Source organism: Thamnophis elegans, chromosome Z (genome assembly GCF_009769535.1).
Source record: "Thamnophis elegans isolate rThaEle1 chromosome Z, rThaEle1.pri, whole genome shotgun sequence".
NCBI classification, from domain to species: Eukaryota; Metazoa; Chordata; class Lepidosauria; order Squamata; family Colubridae; genus Thamnophis; species Thamnophis elegans.
This window is the reverse complement of record NC_045558.1, coordinates 55,978,150-56,006,112: the sequence shown is the minus strand read 5'-3', so window position 1 is coordinate 56,006,112 and position 27,963 is coordinate 55,978,150. Positions and strand designations below refer to the sequence as shown.

The window sequence follows — 27,963 nt, the reverse complement described above, 5'->3', positions numbered from 1 at the left end:
TAAATTTCATCTTTTTCTCTAAAATGAAAAACTCTGCTGAAAAGCAAAACATTGCAATGTATTTAAAATACTTCGTAAGCTGTCTCACTGATTTATGTTCTGTTTCATTCATGAAAAAAGCTGAAAATGAAGGCTAGTTTTATTAAAATTTAAAAGCAATGCTCAAATATTATCCCAAAATAAACAAGTCAATAGTCAGTAAAACTACAAATATGTATAGTATGTTAGCACTAAAATACACAGTGATGATTTAAACACAATGGATTTTTTAAAAGGAAATATTTTTCCTATTAATAATCAATCTGAAAATCAGTGAAGTAAAATGTTTTGCCTCTTTAAATTTAAAACACAAAATTGAATCTGGAAAATTAGAAATATTGATAGAATCTTATTCAAATAATGGATGAATATATTTCTTAAAGCTGTATATTAAAAACTTTCCCAAACCTAGTGGAACTTGGTTCTGAATTATCACAGTTTATTGAACAACGTATATAGTGTTTCACTTTGTTAAAATTCTGAAATCATTCACTGCAAAACTAGACATAAACTCAGGGGATATCAAAACAGTTATTAAGACTAAGCTGTCAATATAAGATCAAAGGAAATGTACTATAATTTACAGGATTGCAACAGAATTTTGGAAAAGGTGCTAAACGAGTAATTACAATCTGCAAATAGCATTTGAAAATAGGTGGAAACATTTTCACCAAACTATATATATATTAAACTATTCCTGAAACTGTAAAACAGAGTAGAAACGGATAGCAGCCTAGTTTATCTACATCCAGAATTGGCATATTACAGAATTTGCATGTTAACTGGCATAAAAACGATAACTAACATTGTATGCATAATTCTTTCTTTGCAGAAAACCTTATTTTACAGGTAACGAAATCTCAGAATGCATGTATAGGGTTAGGTGTTTTTTTTTAAGAAAATGCATAAAATGCAGTGATATGGGCAGTATGGAAATTTAATGAATAAGTAAATACACTATACTTATGAATCCTAAATCCTAAAGGTAATATCATATACTGGGTGCTAACGATTGCATAATTGCAATCAAAAAAACATTTGCTTAAGTCCTCATATATATAAACATTCACGCTTGAATGATACACAAGATAAAATTCTGCAACTCCTTTAGATTTTTATATAATACCTTTCCTGGCAAAGAGAAACAAATACATTTTGTTTAAGGTTAGATGTACAGTACTGATAATTCTATCTGTGGGTGCACCTCTTAATTTTTCTTCAAAAACAGAACATGCAACACACAAACATATTTACTGTTTCTAGAAAAGGCTATTGATTTAGCTAGGATTAAGTTTGTGAGCCATCAGTTTTCTGCAAGCCCTTGCAAAAATACAGTACAGGGAACTTCAAACCACCATATATAGTTAAAAGAGAAAGACATTTCCATAACAGCAACTTGAAACCCGTTATATGAATTTCAGCTCATAGTATAAGCTAAACATTTTGGCATACATAATTGCCAAAATGTTTGGAAGTTAAAAGCATAAACTAACAGTTCTGCTTAGGTTATATCACTACTACTACTGGGTACTTTTCTGACAGAGCAGATAAAGATACTGCTTGTGTTGGACAAGGAAGACAAACGACATGGAAGAGATACTGTGGCCATCAGCCTTCACTATCCTGAAAACTACAAACAAGGAGCATATGGACCAATAGAGCAGGAACAGCAGCTACGGGAATAAATTCAGGTACATGAACACCCCTATGGTAATGAATTTCTTGCCTACGGCCCAGCTAAAAGAAAGCTCGAAAATTTCACACAAAAGTTTGGGTTGGCGGGGAGGGGGAGAGCCGGATACTTGCTCTTCCTCATTTACTATTTCAGTGCATGGGGAGCAGACTGGCTGAATCAAAAGAGCCTCGGCTCACAAAAGAGGTAGACAATCCCTAGTTACACCTTTTGTCTTCCTATCCACGCTTTTTTGCAAAGCTTTTCCTGAATCTCTCTTCCATTTTCATTTTTCCATCCATTTACCCTGACCCGCTGCAGTGGTTCCCCAAGCCTTGCACAGAAAAGAAACGTACCGAGCCAACAACACTCGAAACAATTTCAAGTGGTGCTGCGGAGGAGCAGCTTCTTCCTAGTTGGACTTCACGGCTACTCGAAACTCGTCTACTACTATTCAGAGATGAGATGTGGAGGCAGCCATTTTCACTCGGGCAGGGAAGTCAGCCACCATGCGCACGCGCAGATACTGCAGATCACGAGACAACTTAAACTCAGCTGATGGTTCGCTCCTCCCTTTCCCCTTGTCTCCTGTTGCTCGGATTGCGCCTGCGTTTCTCACGTCTCTTCCCTTTTTCAAGGAATTGGAGCATGCGCAGAACGAGCAACAGAAGGAAAGCAAAGGTCGACGGCTTCCTATTAGAAAAGGAACGGCCACGTTCCACAGGGCGAGTGGGGTAGCAGGGTAAAAATCGAACGGAAGGAGGTCGTTTCTTACAGTTGCGGCATAGATCGCTTTTGGGGGCGGTAGGGTGAACGTGGGCACGTGGTAGTTGTAGGATCGATAGAGCGCCAAGTTTGTTTTATAGATTGGCCGAACAAGACTGGAAAATCATTTGAAAAAATGAGAGAATGGAATGAAAATTTTGTAATTCTGTAATTCTGTGGTTCTCTCGATGCTACATATTTTCATATATGGTGGACTTGTCAAAAGGTTAAGGCATTTTGGATAAAAATGTGGTGGATCATGCAAAATATCTTTAAAAGAAGGATAAAGTTTACTCCTCAGTTATTTTTACTAGGTATATGTACTGACTTTACAGCGGTAGAGACCAACTTGGTTCTGCACCTAATAACGGCAGCAAGACCGTTGGTGGCGCAATACTGGAAGAAGGAAGACTTGCCTACAACTCAAGAATGGACATTGAAAGTTACAAACCTAGCCGAGATGGCTAAAATATTGGCATATCTTAAAGACCATTCAAATAAGAGATATAAACGAGACTGGAAAAAATGGATTGACTATGTACAAAACAAATACGGGACTAAGAAATTCCAGATAGCCTATGTTTAAGATTAGGAATAATCTAAACTGCTCAAAGTTAGTGTAACAGGAAGAAGCTGAGTTCAACGCAGGTGTTATTGACTTCCTTTTTTTCTTTTTTTAACTTCCTTTGTCTTAATATATTTTAGACTGTGTTAAAAATCTATACCGTGTACGGGCTCTGGGAAGTCGGGGGGGGGGGGGAAGGGAGGTGGGGTCTTAGGGGGGAGGGGGTATATAGTATGTGTCTGATTTTAAAGTAACGCGATTGCACTTGTGTACTGTTGCTCTTTAATTCCAGCGTAAAAATAGGACAAGCTGAATATATTAGTAGATAGTAGAAATACACCGAAGGGAGGAGTAGAGGGATAGAAGAAAGAGGGGTAGAGAGGGTGGGAGAGAGGATTGGAGGGAGGGTGAGAAGGAAGGGAGGGAGTGTATCGGGAGAGAGGAGGGGTAGAGGGGGAGGGGAAGTAGGGTAGAGGGGAATGATGGAGGGAAGATGGAAAGTTGGAGGGGGGCGAAAGAAAGGGTGTAGGGAGGGTCGAAGAGGTACATTGGGTTTCTATTTTGGGGGGTATTATTGACAAGAGGAATGGCTGTGTTTATTGTTTAATGTTATACTTCCCCGGTTGTGCAGAGTATATATGCGACTGTACAAAAATGAAAATGGAAAATAAAAACACATGTGACCAGGAAAAAAAAAATAAAAAAAATGTAATTCTGATGATAGCCCTTGAGATTGGGGAAAGAAACTGAACATTTCATTGCGAGGGTATAATCTCTTTATGCCATTATCTAAGCCAGAGGAACCACTAAGTGGCTAAGTATGTTGGGTGAGACAAGCCGATGGAATTTGTAAACCATGGTTTTAATATGTGAATGTTACTCAGAAAATTGTGCTATTCGACTCAGCATGCTTTTTGTTACCTTCGCTGTAACACACATTGCAAATATCTCTTGCTTTTGTTTTGAAAGTTTTAAAAAGTTGCTCTTTTGAAGCAGTTGCAAATGGCAATTGTTCCCACATTTCCAATAGCTTTGTAAGGGAAATTGATTTCCAAGTTAAGACTCAGATACTGCTGTAACTTGGAGCGGTTGGTCTCATTTCTTGGTTGCTGGACATTACAAACATAAAAAATAATGTTGCCTGTAAGGTCTTGCTTCTCCAATCTTCCCCAAGAAAGTAAGACTCTTGAAACTGAAGTTATTCCAAAAGGAACTTTTATTGAAAGGCTGTGATATCAAGAGGTCTAGGCAGGAACTGAATTTTCCCACTTAAAAAAGCAATTTAAAGCATGCAAACAAAACTCCTCACAATAGAGCCTGAAACGGAAACTCACAGCCCAGCAATACAGGAAACAGGAACGTTAAATAGAGATCTCTCCAAGCAGGAAATAGAAACAGAAACTTCAGATAGAGATCCCTCCAATCCTTCCCCTGACCCTTGGACATGACACCTGCCTTATTTTCTGAAATAAAATAAAAACCAATTGGACAATACTGTAAAGTTGTTCTATACTGATTGTAATGATATTTTGTAGAGAATCCATTTGCATAAAGGATTTGATTATAGTTTTACAAGAGCTTTATAAATTTGAGTAAGAAAAAAGGCAATGATTCCATCCCCCTTTTTTTTTTTACAGAAACCAAATTTTAAAGTAAAAGATGCTTACGTGTTTTATAGGACGGGAACCAATGGATTAAAACTATAAGGGATATTTCAAATTATATGTCAGAAATAACTTCCTGACTGTTTAACCACCCAAGAAATGGAACAGGACAATATTCAAAGGAATGAGTTCTTCTTTGCTATGGGTCTAGAACAGGGATAGTGAACCTTTTGTAAAGGCGTGCACATGTGCCCACACCCACAATGAAATGTGTCCTGCCTACCAGTGCATGCACGCACAAACCCCCCTGTGCATGCGTGCACAACCCCTTGGGAGGATGAGTTTTTGTCTTCCTCAGCCTCCGGAGGCTTCCCTGGAGCCTGGGTAGGGCGAAAACTGCCTCCACCAGCTTACCCGGAGGCCCTCCTGAAGCCAAAAACACGGATCATTTCCAAACTTCCGGTTAGCCCGTTAGGCCTGTTTTCACCCTCCCCAGGCTTCAGGAATGTCTCTGGAGCCTGGGAAGGGTGAAAAAAGACCCAACAGGCCAACTGGAAGTTCAGGAATGATCCATTTCTAACTTCCAGAAGGCCTCTGGGAAAAGCCATTTTCCCCCTCCCCAGGCTTCATGAAAGCTTCCGGAGCCCAGGGAGGGTGAAAAACGGCCAACGGGCCAACCGGAAATTCAAAAACAGCCTCCCCCGGTCCTCCAGTAGGTCGATAGTCAGCTGGCGGCTCTCATGCCGGCAAATATGGCTCTGCATGCCACCTGTGGCACGTGTGCCATAGGTTTGCCATCACAGGTCTAGAATCTAGATAATCAGCCATCAGATTCTCTAGTGTGTTCTGTACTGAGCTCAAAGTTTGACCTCTTAAATCTCCTCCAATTCTATAAGGAAAATCTATTCATAAATAGGTGGTTTTTAATCATCTTTTAAGGCAAAGATAAATACACTATCACACAATAAAATTATTAGGCAGGACAATGTTCTATAGTCTATTTTCACAGAGCACTAGAATTATTTTGGCTAAAAAGCTATCAAGGTCACTGAACTGTAAAATCTGCAAATAATTAACAGATCATTCACAACATTTCTTGACAGTTCAATAAATGACTGTTTCCCAAGGTTGTTTCCAGAGAATCTCTTGTACTTCTTCCTTCCTCCCTCCAGCCACTTCCCAACAGAGAACTCTTGCTTTTCATATTCCTGACTTTCAGATGTGCTATCTGATTAAACAGAAAACTAGCCATATAGCTTTAGGATTCAAAAAAGCTTTCCTTAGCCAAGTATTGAATGTTGGTGCATTTTTACAAAGATCAGAAACAACACATCATAAATGCTTACATTTCTCTGTCCTTGTCCAATGCATCTAATTATAAAGGATTCAAAAATTTTAACTAAAAAATTCCTAGGACAGTTTTTTACTTCTTCCTTTTACCATTAGCCTTAAGCTACCAGTTGGAAGAAATATCCATATGGTTGAGTTCTAAGTAGGGAGAAAGACACTGGAAAAATGGAGGCTGATTGGAAAGATGGTTTATTGATGGACAGGACCACATGGGTTTGAGGCCCTGTACAGCTGACCACGTGGAGTGGAGAGTGAGGATTATTTATCTCTTGGGCCTTGCCCTTAAGCTTCCTGTTCCTGTTGAAGAAATGTATTCTATTGGCTGAAATCAGACTCCCGTGGGGCCATGTGGGATAATGTTGTTTGAAGCCCAGAGGGTGATGCAATGTCCCCAGGTGATTTTCCAATGCAGTGAACCCTGCTGCTAAATAATCCTATTATTACTGGAGAGTCATGTCTTAATCCCATCACCCTGGATCTGAAGGCCTTTTGTTTTGTAGATAGGCTGGCCAGTCCTTCTCAATGGGCACCAAATATTTGCTGGGGACAGGAAGCTGAAGTTCTGAGTTTCTGTTTTCCTTAAGATTTCTATTTCTCTTTTAGGGGAAATATAATATTCTTCATTTTTAATATTTCCTAAAATATTTCATTCTTCTAGGAGAGGGGTGGGTGCTAACTTTCTACATACCCAAGACTCAATTTTCAATTATATTTATTTTAAATATATATTTGTTAAGGCTTCTGTATTCTGGAGGGCTTATATACTCTTATTGCTGCATGATCTACCCAGATCGTTTTCAAAGGTGGGCAAACGGATTTTAAATCAAACACTGGAACAGGAACAAGTCATTGTTTTTATTTTCCATTCATTATATTTACTTTTAAAATAAATGTTTTCTGCTTTGGTATATACAGTATACTAGCTTAGTTTTTAAAAATAAAATAAAAATATGGGGTCAGAGTCAGGTACAAGGCAATTGGTCTAATAAATGTCACATATCAGTGTTTTTCAACCTTTTTTGTGCAAAGGCACACTTTTTTCATGAAAAAAATCACGAGGCACACCACCATTAGAAAATGTTAAAAAAATTTAACTCTGTGCCTATATTGACTATATATAAAGTGTTTTTCCCACGGCACACCTTACACTATGTCACGGCACACTAGTGTGCCACGGCACAGTGGTTGAAAAACACTGCTCTAGATTGTAGAATTAGAGCATGATGGGTTTTAAACATGTATACCTGTTGCAGTTAAGTATTAAATTGGGCCTTCTAACTTAAACATTGTCACTTTGCTACTGCAAACGTGTCATATTGAATAGCCTTTTTACAGCATATGCTATTAAAAAATGAAATTGTGGGAAAAGTGGGAAAATCTGCTCTTTAAATATATTTGCATTTGAAATTCACAACTGCTTTACTACATTCATACAAAGAAAGGTGATAATCAAAAATTCTTATATAAAACTTGGCTTATTTGCTTGGGCAATTATCCTGCTTTATCAGTGTAGAAAGTTATCACTCAGCCCTCCCAGAAAAAAATGAAATATCCTAGGAAATATTGAAAGGGCAGAATATTTCTCTGGATGTGAAAAGGAAGAAAGATGTTTTAAAAGACAGAATAGCTGCCTGCAGCTTCCCACCCATCCCCCTTTGTCAATGAGCCATTAAAGCCTGAGCTAGTCCACTTTACATAATAGAGTTCTCCCCTTCAGAACCAGAGTGATGGGATTAAGGCATGATAATATTGACCCTTTACCCAACTCACCACATGGTATCTGAGAACTCAACCAAACCTGGATTCAAAACGCAGCCTAGAGAGTTGTCCCTGCATGGCCCCATGGGAGTCTGACAACCAATCAGAATACAAACTCAAGATCAAAGGCCAGAGAGGGCATAAAACCAGGGACTCAGCTTCTCTTCCTCCCTTCCCTTCTCCACCAACATCGAAGCATGTGATCACCTTTTCTGTTCAGACATGTGTTCTATCCACCATTAAAACCATCTTTCCAAGCAGCCTCCATGTCTCCAGTGTCTTTTTTTTAGATTTTAGATTTTATTTATTATTTATAGGCCGCCCTTTTCCCTGAGGGGACTCAGGGCGGCTTACAGTTCATGGGAGGGGGTGTGCAAGACAAAACATAAGACAGTACGTGAATAAAAAAACAATAAAACACAACTTTCATTCAACATTCGGGTGGGGCGGATTAGAATCTTTATCCCCAGGCCTGACGGGATAGCCAGATCTTAAGGGCTGTGCGGAAGGTCTGGACGGTGGTGAGGGTGCGAATCTCCACGGGGAGATCGTTCCAAAGGGTCGGAGCTACTACTGAAAAGGCTCTCCTCCGCGTAGTCGCCAGTCGGCACTGACTGGCGGATGGAACTCGGAGGAGGCCTAATCTGTGCGATCTAATAGGTCGAAGGGAGGTAATTGGCAGGAGGCGGTCTCTCAAGTACTCAGATCCACTACCATGGAGGGCTTTATGGGTGGTAAGTAGCACCTTGAAGCGCACCCGGAGATCAACAGGTAGCCAGCGCAGCTCGCGGAGAATAGGTGTTATGTGGGCGAACTGCGGTGCACCCACAATCACTCGCGCGGCCGCATTCTGGACTAGCTGAAGTTGCCGGATGCTCTTCAAGGGCAGCCCCATGTAGAGCACATTGCAGTATTCCAGCCTAGAGGTCACAAGGGCTCGAGTGACTGTTGTGAGGGCCTCCCGATTCAGGTAGGGTCGCAACTGGCGCACCAGGCGAACCTGGGCAAATGCCCCCCTGGTCACAGCCGACAGGTGATGGTCAAAGGTCAGCTGTGGGTCCAGGAGGACTCCCAAGTTGCGAACCCTATCTGAGGGGTATAAAATTTGACCCCCCAGCCTGAGCAATGGAACACTGGCCAAATTATTGGGAGGGAAACACAACAGCCACTCGGTCTTGTCCGGGTTGAGTACCAGTTTGTTAGCTCTCATCCAGTTCTTAACGGCCTCAAGACCCCGGTTCATCACATCCACCGCTTCATTGAGTTGGCATGGGGCGGACAGATACAACTGAGTGTCGTCCGCGTATTGGTGGTATTTTATCCCGTGCCTCCGAATGATCTCGCCCAGCGGTTTCATGTAGATGTTAAATAGTAGGGGGGATAAGACCGAACCCTGCGGCACCCGATATGTTAGGGGCCTAGGGGACGATCTCTGTCCCCCAACCAACACCGACTGCGACCTGTCCGAGAGGTAGGAGGAGAACCACTGCAAAACAGTGCCTCCCACCCCCACCTCCCGCAGTCGTCGCAGAAGGATACCATGGTCGATGGTATCGAAAGCCGCCGAGAGGTCAAGGAGAACCAGGATGGACGCATGGCCTCCATCTCTGGCCCTCCAGAGATCATCGGTCAATGCGACCAAAGCGGTTTCAGTGCTGTAACCAGGTCTGAAGCCGGACTGGAAGGGGTCAAGGTAACTAGCTTCCTCCAAGGACCGTTGGAGCTGGAAGGCCACCACCTTCTCAACAACCTTCCCGACAAAGGGGAGGTTGGAGACTGGACGGTAATTGTTGAAAATGGCTGGATCCAAGGATGGTTTCTTCAGGAGGGGTCTCACCACTGCCGCTTTAAGTGCGGTGGGGAAGTGCCCCTCCCGAAGGGAGGTGGTAACGACCGCCTGGATCCAGCCTCGTGTCACCTCACTGCTGTTGGCAACCAGCCAGGAGGGACACGGGTCCAGTACACAGGTGGAGGCACTCACAGCTCGTATGGCCTTGTCCACGTCCCCAGGGGCAACATCCTGAAACTCAACCCAGAGATGGTCTGCCAAGTTATCCCCCTGTGCCTCGGCTGGATCTGCAAAAGTGGAGTCCAAGTCCGACCGAAACCGAGCAACTTTGTCCGCTAAGAACTGGACATAATCCTCAGCCTTACCCTGCAGGGTGGTCCCCCGTATCCCTCCTATTTAGGAGGGAGCAGGTTATCCTAAACAGGGCGGTTGGGCAGGACTCAGCGGACGCAACCAAGGTGGCAATATACGTTCTTTTTGCTGTCCTCAATGCCCTGATATATTCCTTGGTGCAAGTTGTTAAAAGTGCTTGGTTCGATTCAGACTTATCGGACCTCCACAGGTGCTCTAGGCATCTCCTCTGGCGCTTCTTCTCCCGGAGCTCCTCGGTGAACCGAGGAGGCCTCCGGGATCCGCTGACCCGGAGGGGCCGTAGTGGCGCAATCTGGTCAAGGGACTCCGATGCTGCCGAGTGCCAGGCAGCAACCAGAGCCTCTGCCGAACTGTGGGCGAGAGTATCAGGAATAACCCCAAGCTCCGTCTGGAACCTCAAAGGGTCCATAAGTCACCTGGGGCGGAACCACCTGGTCGGTTCCTCCTCCCTACAGTGGGGGTTTGGCCTCCAGAAGTCAAGCCTCAGTAGGCAGTGGTCTGACCACGACAGGGGTATGATCTCATTACCCCTCAGACCAAGATCACAAGTCCACTGCTCCGAGAGGAATACGAGGTTGAGCATGTGACCCGCTGAATGGGTTGGGCCCCGAATTACCTGGGTCAAGCCCATGGCTGTCATGGAAGCCATGAACTCCTGCGCCCCATCAGAGTGTTCACCGAGCGAAGGCAAATTGAAATCCCCCAGGACCATCAGCCTGGGGAACTCAATTGCTAGCTCGGCTACTGACTCGAGGAGCGAGGGGAGGGCTGCTGCAATGCTGTTGGGAGGCAGGTACGTTAGCAGCAGACCCACTTGACCCTTGAGGTCCAGCTTCACCAGCAGGGACTCACACCCGACAATCTCCGGAGCAGGGATCCTACGAGGTGCTAAAGACTCCCGGATAACGATAGCCACACCGCCACCCCTTCACTGGGCTCTCGGCTGATGAAGCACCTGAAATCCGTCTGGGCACATCTCTACGAGGGGGACTCCTCCCTCCGTGCCCAGCCAGGTTTCAGTAATACATGCCAGATCTGCCCTCTCGTCTAAAATTAAGTCCCGGACGAGGGGAGCCTTGTGAACAACAGACCTGGCATTTAGCGACAACAGCCTGAGACCAGGGTCCTGATTACTCGCGCCATCTGGCCTCGGAGTGGGACTCATAGGGCCGGAAGGAGGGATCTCTGTGATGTAGCTAACCCTCCTTCCCCGGTAATGGCCAGCACTAAAGTCCCCGCCATATCTGCCCCTCCCTGTTACGACCGCAATGCTCCGACCCACTCCCGTGGCCGTGGTCCCCCCAACCACCCCGGTGACCCCCGCATTCCCCGGCAGATCCTCCGAATCAGACATACTCAGGCGCTCACACAAACAATCCCCACATGATAATTAAAACACAAAAATACAACGATAATAACAATAAAAGTGGGATCATTCAATACACATATACAAGTTTTTCCCCACTTGGAGCCGAATCCAGAAGGACAACATTAGAAATTGTTTTCTTACCTCACTAAACTCAATAAGAATTGTTTTTAAATAGCCTGTATAGGTTTGAAATGCTTGCATGATACCAACAGTGCAATTAGAAAAAAGTGATTTATCAAAAAGCTAATAAAAATTTGGATAAGTAGGTATATGAGTAAAGCCCATTTAAAACATTCTTACAATTTGCTATACTTCTAAGCTAAGCAGTTTTTTAAAGAAAAAAAATAACTTATATTACCATAGAGGATTACTATATGCAATACAACTTAATTTTTCTGTTTACCTTAGTTTGTTCATAGAAATTGTAGGATTTCCTGTTCATAGTGTACATTGTATTAATGGGTCTCCTTCCCCATTGCTTCAACAAATCTGAGAATTCATAATACTGTAAGAGAGCTGCCTAAAGTCACTTAAAATAAATAATTCACCTACAATAAAAGTGCCTTTAATATGCTTTATTTTTACATATATATGAATGCAATTTGACGTGTATTAAACAATGTTGCAAAACACACAAAAAAATTATAGTTGCTGGAATTTGGCATGTATATTTAAGCAATGCTGCTAAACAAGAAAAAAAAACAGAATTCCAGTTGCTGTAGTTAGAATTTGTCCCAAGATAGTTCCCTTCACCGGTGCATTGCCTAAAAGAAATTAAGAATATTTCAGTCATGTCATGACTTAAGTTTCAACTGTCAGTTTCCATGCAATAAAATTATACCTTGAGGTGTCATCATGGTCACTTCCACAGGTGATATCTCAGTGTTCAGATCTGCACTGTCAGAGTGTATCTCATTAGATTTGTCATCAGAATCCATGCCCAATACTTCATCTATGGACAAGTGTATCTGAATGTTAAAACTCAATTTTAAACATTTTTTTACTATTTTTAAGTCTATTAGAGCTTTAAAAGTCAAAGGGATTATTTTGTAATTTCCAATCCCCCCCTCCCTCAAAAGGAGATCATTCAGATTTGCCTCAAACCTGAAGATATAATTTCCCACATCACTCTTATGTAACATTTTGTTGACTGTCATTACTTTAAGCAAAACTACTCAACCTCTAAACTATAGCGTCTCCAAATTGCATCCTCAAATATTGTAGTTCTTTCAATACCCCTACCATTAGTACCACCCAGATCACTTTGCGAGGGGACATGGGATGGTGGCATCATAGTATGGCAGGTTAAGAGGAATGTAGGATTGCTTTTTCAGCAACACCATTGTGACAAGCAAAAATTCTTGTAGCAAAATGGCAATGAAAATACAGAAATATCAGATTATGCATTATGTTGTATGGTTAATAGATATTTAGGATAGAAAGAACTACAATATTTGAGGAAGCAAGAGAGCTGTCTAAAGTCACTTGAAATAAATAATTAACCTAAAAGTGTCTTTAATATGCTTTATTGTTACATGTATATGCATACAATTAGGTATGTATATTTAAGCAATGCTGCTAAACAGGAAAAAGTGGAATTCCAATTGCTGTAGTTAAAATTTGTCCCAAGATTGTTCCTTTTACTGGTACATTGCCTAAAAGAAATTAAGCATATTTCAGTCATGTCATAACTTAAGTTTCAGCTGCCACAGTTTTCATGCAATGCAATCAAGATACCTTGAGGTGTCATCATGATCATGTCCACAGGTGACATCTCAATGTTCAGGTTGCCACTGCCAGAGTATACCTCATCAGATTCATCATTAGATCCCATGGCCAATACTTCATCTATGGACAAGACTGGTTTTTAAACATAATTTTTACAATTAAGTCTTTTACAGCTTTAAGAATCAAATAGATTGTTTCAGCAGAAAGTTGCATGGCATTCTCCACCTCTGCTCCCTCAAAAGCAAATCATTCAGATGTATGTTCAATATTTCTTTGGCTACCTCAAACCTGAAGATATAAATTCCCACATCGCCGTTATCTAACATTTTGTTGACTACACTTTTATTTTAAGCAAAACTGCTCAACCTCTAAACTATAGCGTCTCCAAATTGCATCCTCAAATATTGTAGTTCTTTCAATACCCCTACCATTGGTACCACCCAGATCGCTTTGCGAGGGGACATGGGATGGTGGCATCATAGTATGGCAGGTTAAGAGGAATGTAGGATTGCTTTTTCAGCAACACCATTGTGACAAGCAAAAATTCTTGTAGCAAAATGGCAGTGAAAATACAGAAATATCAGATTATGCATTATGTTGTATGGTTAATAGATATTTAGGATAGAAAGAACTACAATATTTGAGGAAGCAAGAGAGCTGTCTAAAGTCACTTGAAATAAATAATTAACCTAAAAGTGTCTTTAATATGCTTTATTGTTACATGTATATGCATACAATTAGGTATGTATATTTAAGCAATGCTGCTAAACAGGAAATAGTGGAATTCCAATTGCTGTAGTTAAAATTTGTCCCAAGATTGTTCCTTTTACTGGTACATTGCCTAAAAGAAATTAAGCATATTTCAGTCATGTCATAACTTAAGTTTCAGCTGCCACAGTTTTCATGCAATGCAATCAAGATACCTTGAGGTGTCATCATGATCATGTCCACAGGTGACATCTCAATGTTCAGGTCGCCACTGCCAGAGTATACCTCATCAGATTCATCATTAGATCCCATGGCCAATACTTCATCTATGGACAAGACTGGTTTTTAAACATAATTTTTACAATTAAGTCTTTTACAGCTTTAAGAATCAAATAGATTGTTTCGGCAGAAAGTTGCATGGCATTCTCCACCTCTGCTCCCTCAAAAGCAAATCATTCAGATGTATGTTCAATATTTCTTTGGCTACCTCAAACCTGAAGATATAAATTCCCACATCGCCGTTATCTAACATTTTGTTGACTACACTTTTATTTTAAGCAAAACTGCTCAACCTCTAAACTATAGATTGTTTCCTCATTTATTGCAGTTGTTTCAAAACCCCTCCCTTTGATACCACCCAGATCACTGGGGGGGGGGAGTACGACACACGGATGATGTTTCAAATTTCATATGTAAATACATACCTAGGGTTTTAATATTTGGCTTAAGATAATGTATAGACTGTACCTTTCCTAATCTATTAAGATTTTGATATCAGTAATTGTTTATATTATATACCTTCATGATATTTGTCAACATGATCTGTATATGACAGCTTAACGAAAAAGTAGGGCTTCTTTTACAGTAGAACCATTGTGACTAGTTATGGTTTCCTGCAGAAAAAAAATCTTGTAGCAGAATGGTAGTCAGAATAGAAATGGTAGATAATGCAATACATTATGTTACACGATTTTTAGACATCTGCAAGATAGAAATTTGCAGAGCACTACTTGCCTTTCACAGTTCTGTTTGGAAGGAGAATCCAATGTAGTTCTTTATCAGCCTTAAGGATAAACTCATGTCCAATTTCATAATCAGCATCCACTTCTATCACAGGAAATATGTCTATAAAAGGGACAGGTCAAGAATAAAGTACTAATTGCTCTGGCAAGTTATTTTACCAGCCTGTCAGAACCTCTAGTAAGCAGACCTCTATCAAGGTTTAATCTACATAAAATAGCTCTTTTGTGAAGATTGTGATTAAACAACAAACATGATTGGGGACGGAGGGAGGGACACACACACACACACACACACATTGCATTCTGAGTGAACATATAACAAAGTAAAAGGGGGTCTGAATACTTTCTGAATGCACTGTATCTATAGAAAGCTTACCATGTATTCTCCATGTAGGGAGTTTCTTCCATTGCATAGATTTGCAAGCAGAGCTGGATCAATAGTTATGAATCTGGATAGTACTCCTATCTAAAATGCCCTACAGTCATCTCAATTAACAAGCTGGTTTGCATAAACACCACTTCAATATTAGATTCAACTTTAATGAGAAAGTCAAATAATTCTATGCTTGTAATGCTAATACTCTAAATTGTAGTTAACATTAATAAAATATTTTTCTATTTTTAGCACTTTAAATAAAATGCTTACTATCGCTAGTTAACATTGTATAAATGTTACCAATTGAAATATGTGTAACATATCAATGCATTAAAAAGGCAAAAAAGAACATCACAGTTACGCACTAGCTTTCTGGCCTTTTGCCAGCATCTCTTCTTCTACTCCTACTTGGTCTCTTTCATGATTCCCAGCAGCCTTCTGGATTAAGACAGGACCCACCACAAGGTCAGCTTCCATTTCTCCTTTAGAGAGGTCAACTAGTTATCCAAACATAAAACATATTTTGATTACGACACAAGTTTGGAGAGAGTCCCATCCCAGGCTTTATCATAAAACTACACTTAACTGTTCCCTATACAAGGGGCAAGAGATCCAGCTGTGTGCAATTCATCTTCAATAGTAAATTAAAGTACTATTTTTAATACAATTTATGAAAGTGTACAGTGTTTTCTTTCATTATGAGGCAAGTTTCTGGGAAACTTCATCTTACTAATATTGAAGTTACAGTTCTTTATCTAGGACATTATTTCTGTTTCAACCTACCATAATTTCTGTTTGAACCAGTTTTCCTTTGGCTGGGCACATGAAGACTGCCGGTATCACTTGATTTGTGCTTTCCAGGAGAACCACAATCTCCAGTCTCACAGCAGTTACAGATTTCCATGGAACCCTCTACAGGTAACCAACTAATAGATTAAAAAAAACAGGTCAGAGTGTTTCAGAAATGTTTCAATCTTTTTTTTAATGCAAGCACATATAGTACTTACATCTCTCTTTCTCTGTTGAATGAGCAAGCTTTATTTAAGAAATCTGGATCCTGGGCAGCTGCAGTGGCTTTCAGATGGCATGCAATGTAGATCTTGATAGGGAGTGGAAATAAGAAACGATTAGAAGAGGGAAAGCTAGCATCTCACCACATAAGAAGATAGCCAAGGGCATAACTCAGTGCTCACCATGCTGTTTTTGTCTCTAGCGATTTGGGATGCTGGAATGGTAAACTGGAGTGTTTCTAACTGAGTCCTTGGAATTATGAAGGATGGCCCTACATCATGAAAATTTCTTTCTATGAGACATCTAAACCCAGAAAAAAGAGATGTGGTTGGAGAATTATTGTAGTGTAAACTAGTTCATTTTTTAAAAAACAGCTGTTCGTTATTCATTGGACATCTCTGCTTCATTTAATTCCAAGGAACTGTATATTGCTAAAGTACTGCATATGATTCTGGAAAAGTTGTTTTAAGTCTACTCCCCATAGAGTAAGCAAACTTTTTTTCAAAATGGTGATACTCAGCAGAGAATGAAGTCTCTTAACAGCTTACTTCCCCTTTTGTATTCTTTAGAATAGTAACAGTGTTTAACTTTGATGACTTTGCAGACCCATCAACCATTTTGTAGAATTTTGACCTCCTAGCATCTATTTGTGTAGTTAAAGACAACATAACATATCCATTATACCATTAAGTAGTTTATGGCCATAAAGTAGTTTACAATTAGAGTAATACTCAATATTAATACAACTCAATCTGGTAAATCAGATTGTTGTGGCTGGATGAACCAGGACTTACTAAATGTCTATGAAGCTGAGAATTGCACAATCAACCCAGTCTTTAAAATCCCATAGGAAATTTTCTATTTTTGGAAACTTGTATCACCAATGCATAGTTTATACCCAGAACTGTAATTTTACCCATGGAAGTCGAGGATATTATATTGTGGATCAGAATCTCCATCAGCTTTTGATGTGGCCATGCAGGTATCAATAAACAGGCGGAGTGGTGAGTGGTTTCCTTTTCTGATATCTGCTTGAACATGGAGGTTATCACCCAACAAGTATACAGTAGAATTTTTTTCAGCTTGCCAGTCATCTGTAGTAATACAACAACAACAAATTAAAACATTTTCCCCAAGGTGTTCACCTAAAATATGGAATCTAACTTGCCTGTCATCAGACGCAAGGAAAAGTACTGCTTTTCTTTCTCAAACGTTGCTGAAGTAAAAGGTACCCAGGTGGTCTGGATGGCATTACTGCTCACATCATTTTTCCTGAAATGAAAGTGTGTCATTTATTGACATGATGCAAGTGAGCAAGTAGACAGCAAACATAGACAACACTTCTCACCATGAGTAGTGGCAAGCAATGGGGAACTCTTCTGCACTCTTAATAGTTGTCAAGTTGCTTGCAGACTCCGGCTTATAGTACAAGCTAACATTATAGAGCATGAAATCAAGTACCTGGAAGAAAGCAATTTTGAATTTATAGTTTTATAATGGCGAGTTATAAACCAAGTTATAAACCAGGCATGTTGGGGGTTTACTCTCCTCTCCCTTTTATTTGAAGGAATAAGTCCATTTAATTAAAATTGGTGATTTAAAAGCAGCACTTTCTCAGAAACTGAGCTCAGAGGTTTAACTAAGACTAACTCTTTCTTCAAACCCAGATTTGTAAAAAGTGGAGTTTGAGACAAATTTAATTCTGGTTTCAAAAACCATGCTACACCCAAATTAAACCTCCAAACCTAGTTCATAAATCATACATGACAGAAAATAAAACGTCTCACATTAGTTTGTAACTTTGAACTATAGTTAAGCAAATAAACCACAGTGAGCTGAGTTTTCATAACTCATAAGTCATGGCTGACAATTCACTGTAATGAACATATCACACAAGTACAGCTACAGATTTTGGATCCCCCCCCCCCCAGCTGCTAGGTATTTTAAGTCTTTGCAGAGGGGGAAGTATGGTGTTAATAGTGAAGTGAATGCAGATGTTAAGATTTCCAATTCAAATTAAGTTGACTCAGGAAACCATAAACACAGTGGTGGTTCATTTATAATAAAACTGCCAGTCACCATTTGTTAAAAAGATGGTCTTAAGTTTGCCTGAATCCCATATTATTTCAAGCTTTTGAATGTTAATAAAATCCACAAGTCTGAAATGTTAATACCACTTTATAATGCCTTGGTAAGGCCACACTTGGAATACTGCATTCAGTTTTGGTTGCCACGATGTAAAAAAGATGTTGAGACTTTAGAAAGAGTGCAGAGAAGAGCAACAATGATGATTAGGGGACTGGAGACTAAAACATGAAGAACGGTTGCAGGAACTGGGTATGTCTAGTTTAATGAAAAGGAGGATTAGGGGAGACATGATAACAGTGTTCTATTATCTCAGGGGTTGCCACAAAAAAGAGGAAGTCAAACTATTCTCCAAAGCACCTGAGGGTAGAACAAGCAGCAATGGGTGGAAACTTCTAAGCAACTTAGAACTGAGGAGAAATTTCCTGACAGTTAGAACAATTAATCAGTGGAACAACTTGCCTCCAGAAGTTGTGAATGCTCCAACACTGGAAGTTTTTAAGATGTTAGATAACCATTTGTCTGAAATGGTATAGGGTTTCCTGCCTAGGCAGGGGGTTGGACTAGAAGACCTCCAAGGTCCCTTCCAACTCTATTATTCTATTGTAACATAGCAAGATAGTCTACCATGCATAGCTAAATTACATAGCCATGATTTTAAGCCTTTTGATTTTAAAACAGGGAAGCATCCTATAGATTTTAACATAGCTATACATAGTTATGTTAAAATTTGTAATTACATATAATAGACCCATGGCTAACATAAAGCTTGGCACTAAGAAGGATGTTGTATCTTTCACTAACCCAAAAAGTAATTTATTTCTGGCTTAATAATTCCAGTCCTTGTGGGTTATAAATTATGTTTTAGTTTTCTGTAAAAATGCAATGCATTCTAATTCATTAAAATTTACTTGAACAGATAACTTAACACAAAAACATCAGCCCAACATTTTGCAATATTACCTGCAAGTTCTGGATACACTCATGGAGTTCCACTTTGAAGATAATCAAGGTAGCAGACTGATTAACAATAGAGTAATGGCAGGCTTGTGGCCAAATGCTGAGATCCTTTGCTTGGATAAAGTGGCCTGTCTGAAAGAGATCACGATGAACCTGAATCATCATTTCATCTTCTCCACACTGCACCATGATGGGTTGCCAAGAACTGGGAAACAGACCCTCTCTAGGAGAGAAGACTTTAGGTTCAGCATTTTGGATCAATTTAGTCACTGGCTCTTCTGTAGCAAAGTCTGAAAAATTAGCAAAAGTCAGTAAACAAAAAAGATAACTCAGAAACAAAAACTGTAGAACTTTTAACAGCCTCATCCTGTTTCTTTCACCACCTCAATCCTACTACAAAATAAGCTCAGGGACTATTCCTTTTTTATGTCCTATCATAAGCCTCATTGCTTAATTGAAAGCAATCATTGTCAATTCTTTAATGACCTTCAAGGGTATCAGCTTCACCTGGGCCTTTTCAGCCAAAAAAGAAGTAGCCTCTATTCCCATTGCCTTTTATTACCTGTATTTAGTAAATGAAATTCCAGTGTATCTTCTTGTTTGGGAAGTCTTACATGGGCTGTATTTGCATAACATACTGAGCCTAAACTCTATTTCAGGGTGGCATGTTAGCCAATTCTTGTACTTCATTTATGTTTCATTTGTGTGAGGTAGAAGCCCAGAAAAAGAAAATATAGATCACTATAAACCACTGTTTCCAAAACTTGGGAACTTTAAGATGTGCCCATGACATCTGGAAAATATCAGATATACTCTACATGCCTTAGTTACCAGGTTTGAGATACATTGAGTTAAATTGTGGGGAAGTCTGTCATATTAGTGTAATCATACTGATTGTCCCCCACAATATAATAACTCAGTGTAGAAGACAAAAAGACCAATACAATCAAAATATTAAGGTAAGATGTTCATAATTTTATGGGCATTTAAAGCATGGGCATTTACCATTCATTTTATGATGCCTGCTGAATAGAGCAGTAAAAACATGACAGGAATTTTAGTTTTTTCTATCACTTGTTTCCTGGCCCCACCCCCTATTCCCTCCTAAAAGTCATTAACTCCGATCACTTTTGCTTGTTTCCCTGCCACTTGCCAGTGGAAAATCATAGTCTGATTATTTATTTATTTTTTGCTAACCTTTTGCTATCCTTTTCTTTTAACTTAGTTAATTTTGTATGATTCTGGAGTCATAGCTGGTGTCATACAATTTGTATTGTACAGCCCCAATTTAACTTCCAGCATATTAGATCAGTGTATTGAGCAAACCCATAAAGTTGTTTTAACCAAATAAACCACAGTTATACTGACATAGTTAAGCAATAAAACCTGGCAACTAATGGAGAAGCAATTACATGCTCACATTTTATAGAAGTTACTAGCCCTTTATTCTTTGAAACAATAGTTTAAACAAACAATATATTATGATACAAATTACAGCAGATTAAACCTATTGTTAATATGTTTAATTATACAGAGGGATGACGTCAAGAGGTAACATCAAAATAGGCATGTTCTCTTCATTCCTCAGCCTTCTGAAACTTCTCCATAAAGAAACTGACAGGACAATTAGGGTACACTTTATTACAGTGCTAAATTTGAATCAATTGCTTTATAAGCCCTCTATATTTAAAAGAAACATTTTTTGCTCATTCTGTTATTCCAGAAGCTGCCAAAATTACAGCATATTTCTGGGTATCGGGCCACTCCATCTTGGCTTGCATCAGCTGACTATGGCACTAGCTAGCTGATGCATTGATGACATTACCTAGTTTGTTCTACTTCTAAACTATCAGGTTGGGCCATATAAATCCAAGCAACTACAAGACAGCAGGAGAGTCTTTTTGTGTCTCTGTACTGGTAGTCCTTGTTTACAACTGTCTTGGTAGATGTCCAAGGTAGATATCTATCCTTATTCCACTGGTCTCCTACATAGCCCTCACTTTTCATAGAGATTTAAGGGAGGTTGAAAGGTAGAATTTAAATAAATAAGGTAAATAAATGAAACATGGCTCAGAATTGACCTTCATGGCTCCTAGGGAGAAAGCAGATAATGGAATTACTGACCTTGTTTTAATTACTGTCGCTGAAACTATCATCAGCAAATTATCTTTAATTTTAGATCATGCAAGATCTCTCTGCTAAATAGAATGGGGCCGGAGTGGAGACGTCGGTTCTGTCTAATAGTTACAGCACCCAGCTAGAATGCTTTAGAGATTGTGAGTTCAAGTGTTGCGTATCTGTGACTAGGTTCTAATAGTGAGGCAGAAACTTCTCAGCTCCATTTTAGGGAATTCATTTATTTCAGTTTTCCCACAAACTTGAAAGCAAAATCAATCCTTTAAAGATCCACTCATCAAAACCGATGCAACTCTTGGAGCAGTGGAATTTTTTCCTGCTTCGTGCAGAAAGCTGCAAAAAGTTGGCATGCTTTCATTAGTTAGCAGAGTGACGCTGCTGTCACAAGCACTTTTTCCAAATAATTTTTTAAGCGAAGTGAACCAAGGATTGACGAGGCAGGAGGCTCCTGAGATAAGTTAAACAGCTTTATTCCAAACAGAGAAGCAACGATAACAAGTAAGTAACAATTCAGCACCTCGCCCTGCTTGACAGCTATTTATATGGAGCCGTCAAGCAGGGCGACCAATAGGTGCGTTTCTGACAGCCCGCGCTCAGCCAGCCATGCCTTACCAATCAGGCATGGCTTGGCTGTTGCCGGCTGTCAGTCGTAAGCGTGAGGACTAAACACTTCTTCCCCCCCTTAGTGAGGGCACATGCGGAAACGTTGTGCATGCATACTCGCTAAGATAGGTGGGATGGCGGTGGACATGTCCAGAATGCCTCACTTCAGGAGGTGGCACCAGAGAGGTAAGATGTCCCTGTTGTGGCTCCTCCCTGAAGGGAGTGGAGCTCTGGGTGATGTCACCAAGGCCTGCACTAGAGGGCGGAACCGCAGATACAGGTAGGCTGTGGCGGTCGCTGGAGGTGAGGTTGAGTAAACTGGCCGGTAGGTGGTGCCTGAACAAGGAAGGCCTCTGGATGGGGTAACCCGGGGGGTGCAACACCGGATGGAGTCGGTAAAATAAATGGTTGCTGGAAGGCGGTAACAGGGTAGGAGAGGCTTGACTGGGGGAGGGACTCAGGCAGAAATGAGGCCAAAAGCTGCGGCGGAATGGAGACCAGCTGCTGGGCGACGGTGGCCAGGTTCGACGGGCCAGTTTGAGTGGAGGCCTCTGGTGGTAGGTGGCGCCTTAGTTGGTCTACATGGTGCCGCCACTTGGTGCCTTCTAGTAGGTAGACCCTGTAAGAACAGGGACCAGTTATTGTGGTGACGGTGGCAGGCACCCACCTAGGATCCCTGGAGTAGCTCTTGGCCCAAACAAGGTTCCCCTCCCTGAATGTGTGGGGTGGGGCCCCCAGGTTGCCAGGCTGTTCCCCAGAATAGAGATGGTGCAGTCTATCCAGGGTAGTCCGCAGGTGCCGGCCCATCAGTAGCTCCGCCGGGCTCTTTCGAGTGATAGGGCAAGGGGTGGAATGCTGACCCATAAGGTAAGCAGCCACCCTTGCCGGCCAGTTGCCACGGTCCATCCAGCCCAAAGCCTCTTTGGCCGATCGGACCGCCTCTCCGCCGGATGGTAAGGGGTGACAGGTGCATGGTGGATCCCCTGCACGGCCAGGAACTCCTGAAATGTCGTGGAGGAGAATTGTGGGCCATTGTCGGACACGACAATGTCTGGCAAGCCATGGGTGGCAAATAGCCGCTGCAAAGCCCGCACCATACTCTCAGCTGTGGTGGACAACATCAGCGAGAGTATGCATCCACGACAGCCGGGAACATCTGGCTGCGGAAGGGGCCCACAAAGTCAAGGTGCAGGCATGACCAAGGTCCTCTGGGCATCTCCCACTCCCAGGGGGAGGCAGCGGGGAGGGCAGGTCGGGACACTTGGCAAGGGGAGCACCTAGCCACCCAGGCTGCTATCTCATCATCCAAGCGGGGCCACCAGACATAACTCCAGGCAAGCGCCTTCATGCGTGCAACACCCGGGTGGTCCGCATGGAGACGAGACAGCACCTGGTGGCAGAGGGTGGGGGGAATAATGACCCTGTCCCCCCACAATAGGCGCCCACAGTGCAGGGATAGTTCTAACTGACGGGCCTTGAATGGCCGGAAGTCCTTGGAGACTCCGCCCATAGGCCAGCCTCTTAGGACCCAAGCCATGATCTGTGAGAGGACAGGGTCGACTTTGGAGTGGGCTGCCACGTCAGTGGCCATCAGGGGCAGTTCCAGGTCTGCAATGGAAAGAACAGAAAGACAAGGACCTGGCTGTGGATCAGCGCAGGGAAGAGAGCAATGGCTAAGGGCATCAGCATGCCCCAGCTGTTTGCCAGGATGGTATCTCAGTGTATATGAATACGCTGCCAGGAACTTTGTCCAGAGGGTCATCCTTGGAGAAAGGATGGGAGGGGTCAGCCCAAGGAGAGGCTTGTGATCTGTGTAGAGTGTAAAATGCTGACTGTAGAGGTAGTCGTGGCATTTTTTAATCCTGGACAAAGCAGCCTGAGCCTCCTTGTCAATCTGGCTGTAGTTCCTCTCAGCCGAGGAGAGTGTCTGGGAGTAAAAAGCCACTGGGGCTTCTGAGCCATTTGGGAGGACGTGGCTCAGAACTGCCCCAGACCGAAAGAGGAGGCGTCACATGCCAACGTCAGCGGCATCTTGTCACTATATTGGACTAAGACTGCCTCTGATGTAAGCATGGCTTTGACAGCCATGAACGCATGTGCTTCACGGCTGCCCAAGCGCCAGGCCGCGGATCAGTCGAGTAAACGATGCAGCAGCTTGGCTAGTGACGCCTTGTGTGGCAAGAAAGGTGCGTAAAAATTTAAAAGGCCAAGAAACGCTTGCAACTCTGCCTTAGTGATGGGCGCTGGGGCGTTCCTTATGGCCGCAACTTTGGAGGATGTAGGGTGGATGCCCTGGGTGTCAATTAAGAAGCCCAGGAACTTCACCCTAGGCACAGCAAAGGAACATTTGCTGTGTTTTAATTTGAGACGGCGCCCCTGAAACGGAGGACCTTCCGGAGTACTTCGATGAGCCCTGAGTGGCTGTTTGCAGCGATCAGGACATCATTGAAGTAGGGAACGACGCCAGGGAGCCCATGGAGCAACCGCTCCATGAGGCTCTGGAAGATCCCCAGGGCAACGGAAACGCCAGATTGGAGGCGGCAACAATGAAAGACCCCACAGTGGGTGACGATGGTCTGTGCTGCTGCCGCATTGTCATCCACCAGGAGCTGCTGGTAGGCCTGCGCCATGTCCAGTTTGGCAAAGGTGCAGCCCCGCCCCAAGGAATGGAGCAGTTGCTGCACCACAGGGACTGGATAGGGGTTTGCTTGGAGGCCAAGGTTGATGGTCGACTTATAGTTGGCGCAGATCCTGATGGACCTGTCAGCTTTGACAGGGACCACTATGAGGGTCTCCCATCTAGAGTGGTCGACGGGTTCCAGGCCGTCCTGCGCCAACAATTTGTCGAGTTCCACATCCACCTTTCGCCTCAAGGAAAAAGGCACCCTGCGGGCCTTCAGCCTAATAGGGGCACCCTGGGGGTCTAGGTTCAGGGAGATAGGGGTCCCCTTGTACTCCCCCAGCTTACCATTGAAGACATCAGCATACTCCGCCAAGATGTCTTCAATGCAGGGGGGGCATGTCCGCTGTGTGGTGCACCCCCGTTAGTGAGAGGCCCAATGGGGAAAACAAATTTAGGCCCAGCAAGGCCGGCAGTGGCTTCTGGACAACAAGAACAGGGAGGCAGCAAGTAAAATCCCCATACTTCACCCGCACCACATAGCAACCCAGGGAGGGAATTTGAGTCCCCTGGTAGTCTCAGAGAGTGGTGTCTGCCAGAGACAGCTGGGCTTTGGAGATGCAGGGGTAGAGTCGGGAGAAGGTTGCCCATGATAGGAAGGAGCGGGAGGACCCTGAATTGACCTTCATCATGCAGGGCGACCCTTCGATGAGGAGCGAGAGAGTTATTTTTTTAGAGCCAGCCGTCGCTTGGCTGACTGACTCTGCAAGGGTGGCAGGGAGACTCTTGTCCACGGCGAAGCAATCATCACATCTGTGCTGCTGGCAGTGGGGCTGCTGGCGGCATGGCTGCGCCAGCTGGCCATATGGCTGCTGAGGAGCTTCAGACTGTGGAGGCAGTGGCAAGGTGGTCCAGCAGACCTGTGCCAGGTGCCCTTTTTTATTGCACCAGTGGCACACGGATGCTTTAAATGGGCAGGAGGCCCCGGCATACTTGCCCCCGCAACCAAGGCAAGCTGCTGCTGCTGTGGCTTGATGATCCACTGGCTGCTGCTGGTGCCTGGGAACAGCCCTCAGGCGGTCGACCTGGTCTTCATCCTCGGGCTCATTCAACAGAATGAGCTCATCGATCAGACAAGCCCTGTATGTAGGTTATGGTGGCGGAGGCTGGAACCGGGACATCTCGGCAGTTGATTGTTCGGACAGCTCTGCTGCCCTCACCTCATCTACGACCTGATGTCGGCTCTGGCCAGGAGCCTTCATTTAAGCCAGATGTCGTGCACCCCACACACAAATTGTTCCACAAGCAAGTCGTCCAGATCAATGAACTCACACTGGATCGCCGCAGTTCTCAGGGACTGGAGGAACTGGCTGACAGACTCTGTCTCTTTTTGCACACATTGCCGGAAGGCATAGCGGCATGTGATCCAGGAAGGGGTAGGCAGGTAGTGATTTTTAAGCCCTGCCATTAGTTCGTCCCAGTCAAGTTCATACACAGGCTGGGGTGCTGTGAAAGCCCGGGCTGTGCTGAACATTTCTGGACCGCAGGCGCTGAGGAAAAAACTACATTGTGGGCTTGCAATAGCCTTGCTGGTTATTCGCTATTAGAAAACATTCGAACCGCTCCAGGAACCCAGCCCACGACTTGCTGGCGGTTCCGAAAGGAGCGAAAGGAGGCATGAAGGCCATTGCTCGAACGTGAGGTACTCGTTCCTTCAGTTACGAGGAAGAGAGAAAAAAAAACGTAGTTTCTGTGTTCTCTATTCTAGGCTGTTTAGTCAGGGCCTCAGTATCCCACCCTCGTCGCCAGTGAAGTGAACCGAGGATTGATGAGGTAGGAGGCTCCTGAGGTAAGTTAAACAGCTTTATTCCAAACAGAGAAGCAACGATAACAAGTAAGTAACAATTCCGCACCTCGCCCTACTTGACAGCTGTTTATAGGGAGCTGTCAAGCAGGGCGACCAATAGACGCGGCTTGGCTGTTGCCGGCTGTCAGTCGTAAGCACAAGGACTAAACATGAAGATATTTTTTTTGTTGAACAAATATGTGGAGAGCCCTCTAGTTCCTGCAGTGTTTTTCACAACTCAATCAAATCCGAAATTTAGCCCCAGTTCTAGGAATGTCTACAGAGTATTGTGCAGAAAATCAGATTGGTGATCATATTTGTATGATTCATATTCTGCCTTTTTTGTATATAATCAATGCAAGGTTGTGGTTGTTACCTTGACTTTTTTAACCAAATCCTAAAGATGTTATAACCAGTTCCTTATGTTACACAAGCCTCTGGAGAGGGAGGTTGTTCTGTGATATAAATATTTCAATTTGTTTTGAGTTTATTCATAACTAGCCTAAGGTACAACCATATAAGCAACAAATGTTGTAGAACAGGGTAAAGATCTTGAATTCTGAGGACAGCAGCAATGCTTATGACTGCAGAAAGATATTTATACACCCCAGATAAGATATTAAAATTTTTAAAGTTAAACCAGAAAAGCTGAAAGTATACTGTCCTCAGACATGCAGTATACTGCATACTGGTAACCAGCTCTTCCCCTTTACTTCACAAAAAGAAAACTAATTCTCATCCCCCTCTCTCCACACATTTTGTGCATTTTTGGTGTAGTTTCTCCTTTGGCTTGCAGTACATTCCTCCTATTAGACTGTTGGGAGCTCAGGATTTGCAAAGAAGGAGTAAATTCAGAATACATTAAAGAGCAGAAGGCTATCTCTCCAACAGCTAGATCAATCCTGCATATGAGGCTCATTTTTTTCAGCAAACTCTGAGAGAATGGCATGGCTCTTATTATTTGGACTATTTTTCAAAGTTTATTAATGTGTGATTAGTTCTCCAATGAGAAAACATAGGCCTCAAATTTTGGAGGAACTCATGAGGAAATGATTCATCAATAGCAATAGCAATAGCAGTTAGACTTATATACTGCTTCATAGAGCTTTCAGCCCTCTCTAAGCGGTTTACAGAGTCAGCATATTGCCCCCAACAACAATCCGGGTCCTTATTTTACCCACCTCGGAAGGATGGAAGGCTGAGTCAACCTTGAGCCAGTGAGATTTGAACAGCCGAATTGCAGAACTGCAGTCAGCTGAAGTAGCCTGCAGTGCTGCACTCTAACCACTGCACCACCTCTGCTCATTCCATGTTCTAAATTATGTAATGTATTAGTCAGCATATTGCCAACAACAACAATCCGGGTCCTTATTTTACCCACCTCGGAAGGATGGAAGGCTGAGTCAACCTTGAGCCGGTGAGATTTGAACAGCCGAATTGCAGAACTGCAGTCAGCTGAAGTAGCCTGCAGTGCTGCACTCTAACCACTGCACCACCTCTGCTCATTCCATGTTCTAAATTATGTAATGTATTAGTCAATTAAACAAACCAATATATAACACAACAATTAGGATACAGTCAAAGG

The 27,963-nt window shown here is 42.6% G+C and overlaps 3 protein-coding genes across 4 annotated transcripts in view; all 3 read right to left on the bottom strand.

The window, feature by feature from the left end:
* DNAJC13 (DnaJ heat shock protein family (Hsp40) member C13) overlaps positions 1–2,251 on the bottom strand; it is a 127,523-nt gene extending 125,272 nt beyond the window's left edge. For both annotated transcript variants that reach the window (XM_032238262.1, XM_032238263.1), the window contains exon 1: positions 2,068–2,251. The gene's annotated coding sequence lies outside the window, so the exon portion shown is untranslated. The remainder of the gene's footprint in view (positions 1–2,067) is intronic.
* Positions 2,252–11,844: 9,593 nt separating this feature from the next.
* LOC116522779 (zona pellucida sperm-binding protein 3-like) lies at positions 11,845–17,243 on the bottom strand. Its single transcript, XM_032237809.1, has 9 exons — positions 17,045–17,243; positions 16,311–16,431; positions 16,125–16,216; positions 15,901–16,043; positions 15,483–15,614; positions 13,935–14,844; positions 13,021–13,131; positions 12,125–12,235; positions 11,845–12,047 (listed from the first exon to the last, which is right to left on the bottom strand). The coding sequence occupies exons 1-6, from the start codon at positions 17,104–17,106 to the stop codon at positions 14,726–14,728; spliced, it is 669 nt and encodes a 222-aa protein (XP_032093700.1). The 5' UTR covers positions 17,107–17,243; the 3' UTR covers positions 11,845–12,047; positions 12,125–12,235; positions 13,021–13,131; positions 13,935–14,725.
* LOC116522777 (zona pellucida sperm-binding protein 3-like) lies at positions 17,243–19,457 on the bottom strand. Its single transcript, XM_032237808.1, has 3 exons — positions 19,177–19,457; positions 17,477–17,589; positions 17,243–17,400 (listed from the first exon to the last, which is right to left on the bottom strand). Exons 1-3 carry the CDS (start codon positions 19,360–19,362, stop codon positions 17,274–17,276), a joined length of 426 nt encoding a protein of 141 aa, XP_032093699.1. The 5' UTR covers positions 19,363–19,457; the 3' UTR covers positions 17,243–17,273.
* Positions 19,458–27,963: the final 8,506 nt, after the last annotated feature.

Excerpts from the sequence above, each read along its gene's own strand:
- LOC116522779 (XM_032237809.1), bottom strand. The coding sequence starts at position 17,106 with ATGGCCACATCAAAAGCTGATGGAGATTCTGATCCACAATATAATATC. Across the intron at positions 16,432-17,044 it reads AATATCCTCGACTTCCATGG|ATGTCTCATAGAAAGAAATT; the intron begins GTAAAATTACAG and ends TTCTGGGTTTAG. Across the intron at positions 14,845-15,482 it reads GGCAAAAGGCCAGAAAGCTA|ACATATTTCCTGTGATAGAA; the intron begins GTGCGTAACTGT and ends TCCCTTTTATAG.
- LOC116522777 (XM_032237808.1), bottom strand. The coding sequence starts at position 19,362 with ATGGTGCAGTGTGGAGAAGATGAAATGATGATTCAGGTTCATCGTGAT. Across the intron at positions 17,590-19,176 it reads AGTGTATCCAGAACTTGCAG|GTACTTGATTTCATGCTCTA; the intron begins GTAATATTGCAA and ends GCTTTCTTCCAG. Across the intron at positions 17,401-17,476 it reads ATTGCTTGCCACTACTCATG|GAAAAATGATGTGAGCAGTA; the intron begins GTGAGAAGTGTT and ends CTTTCATTTCAG.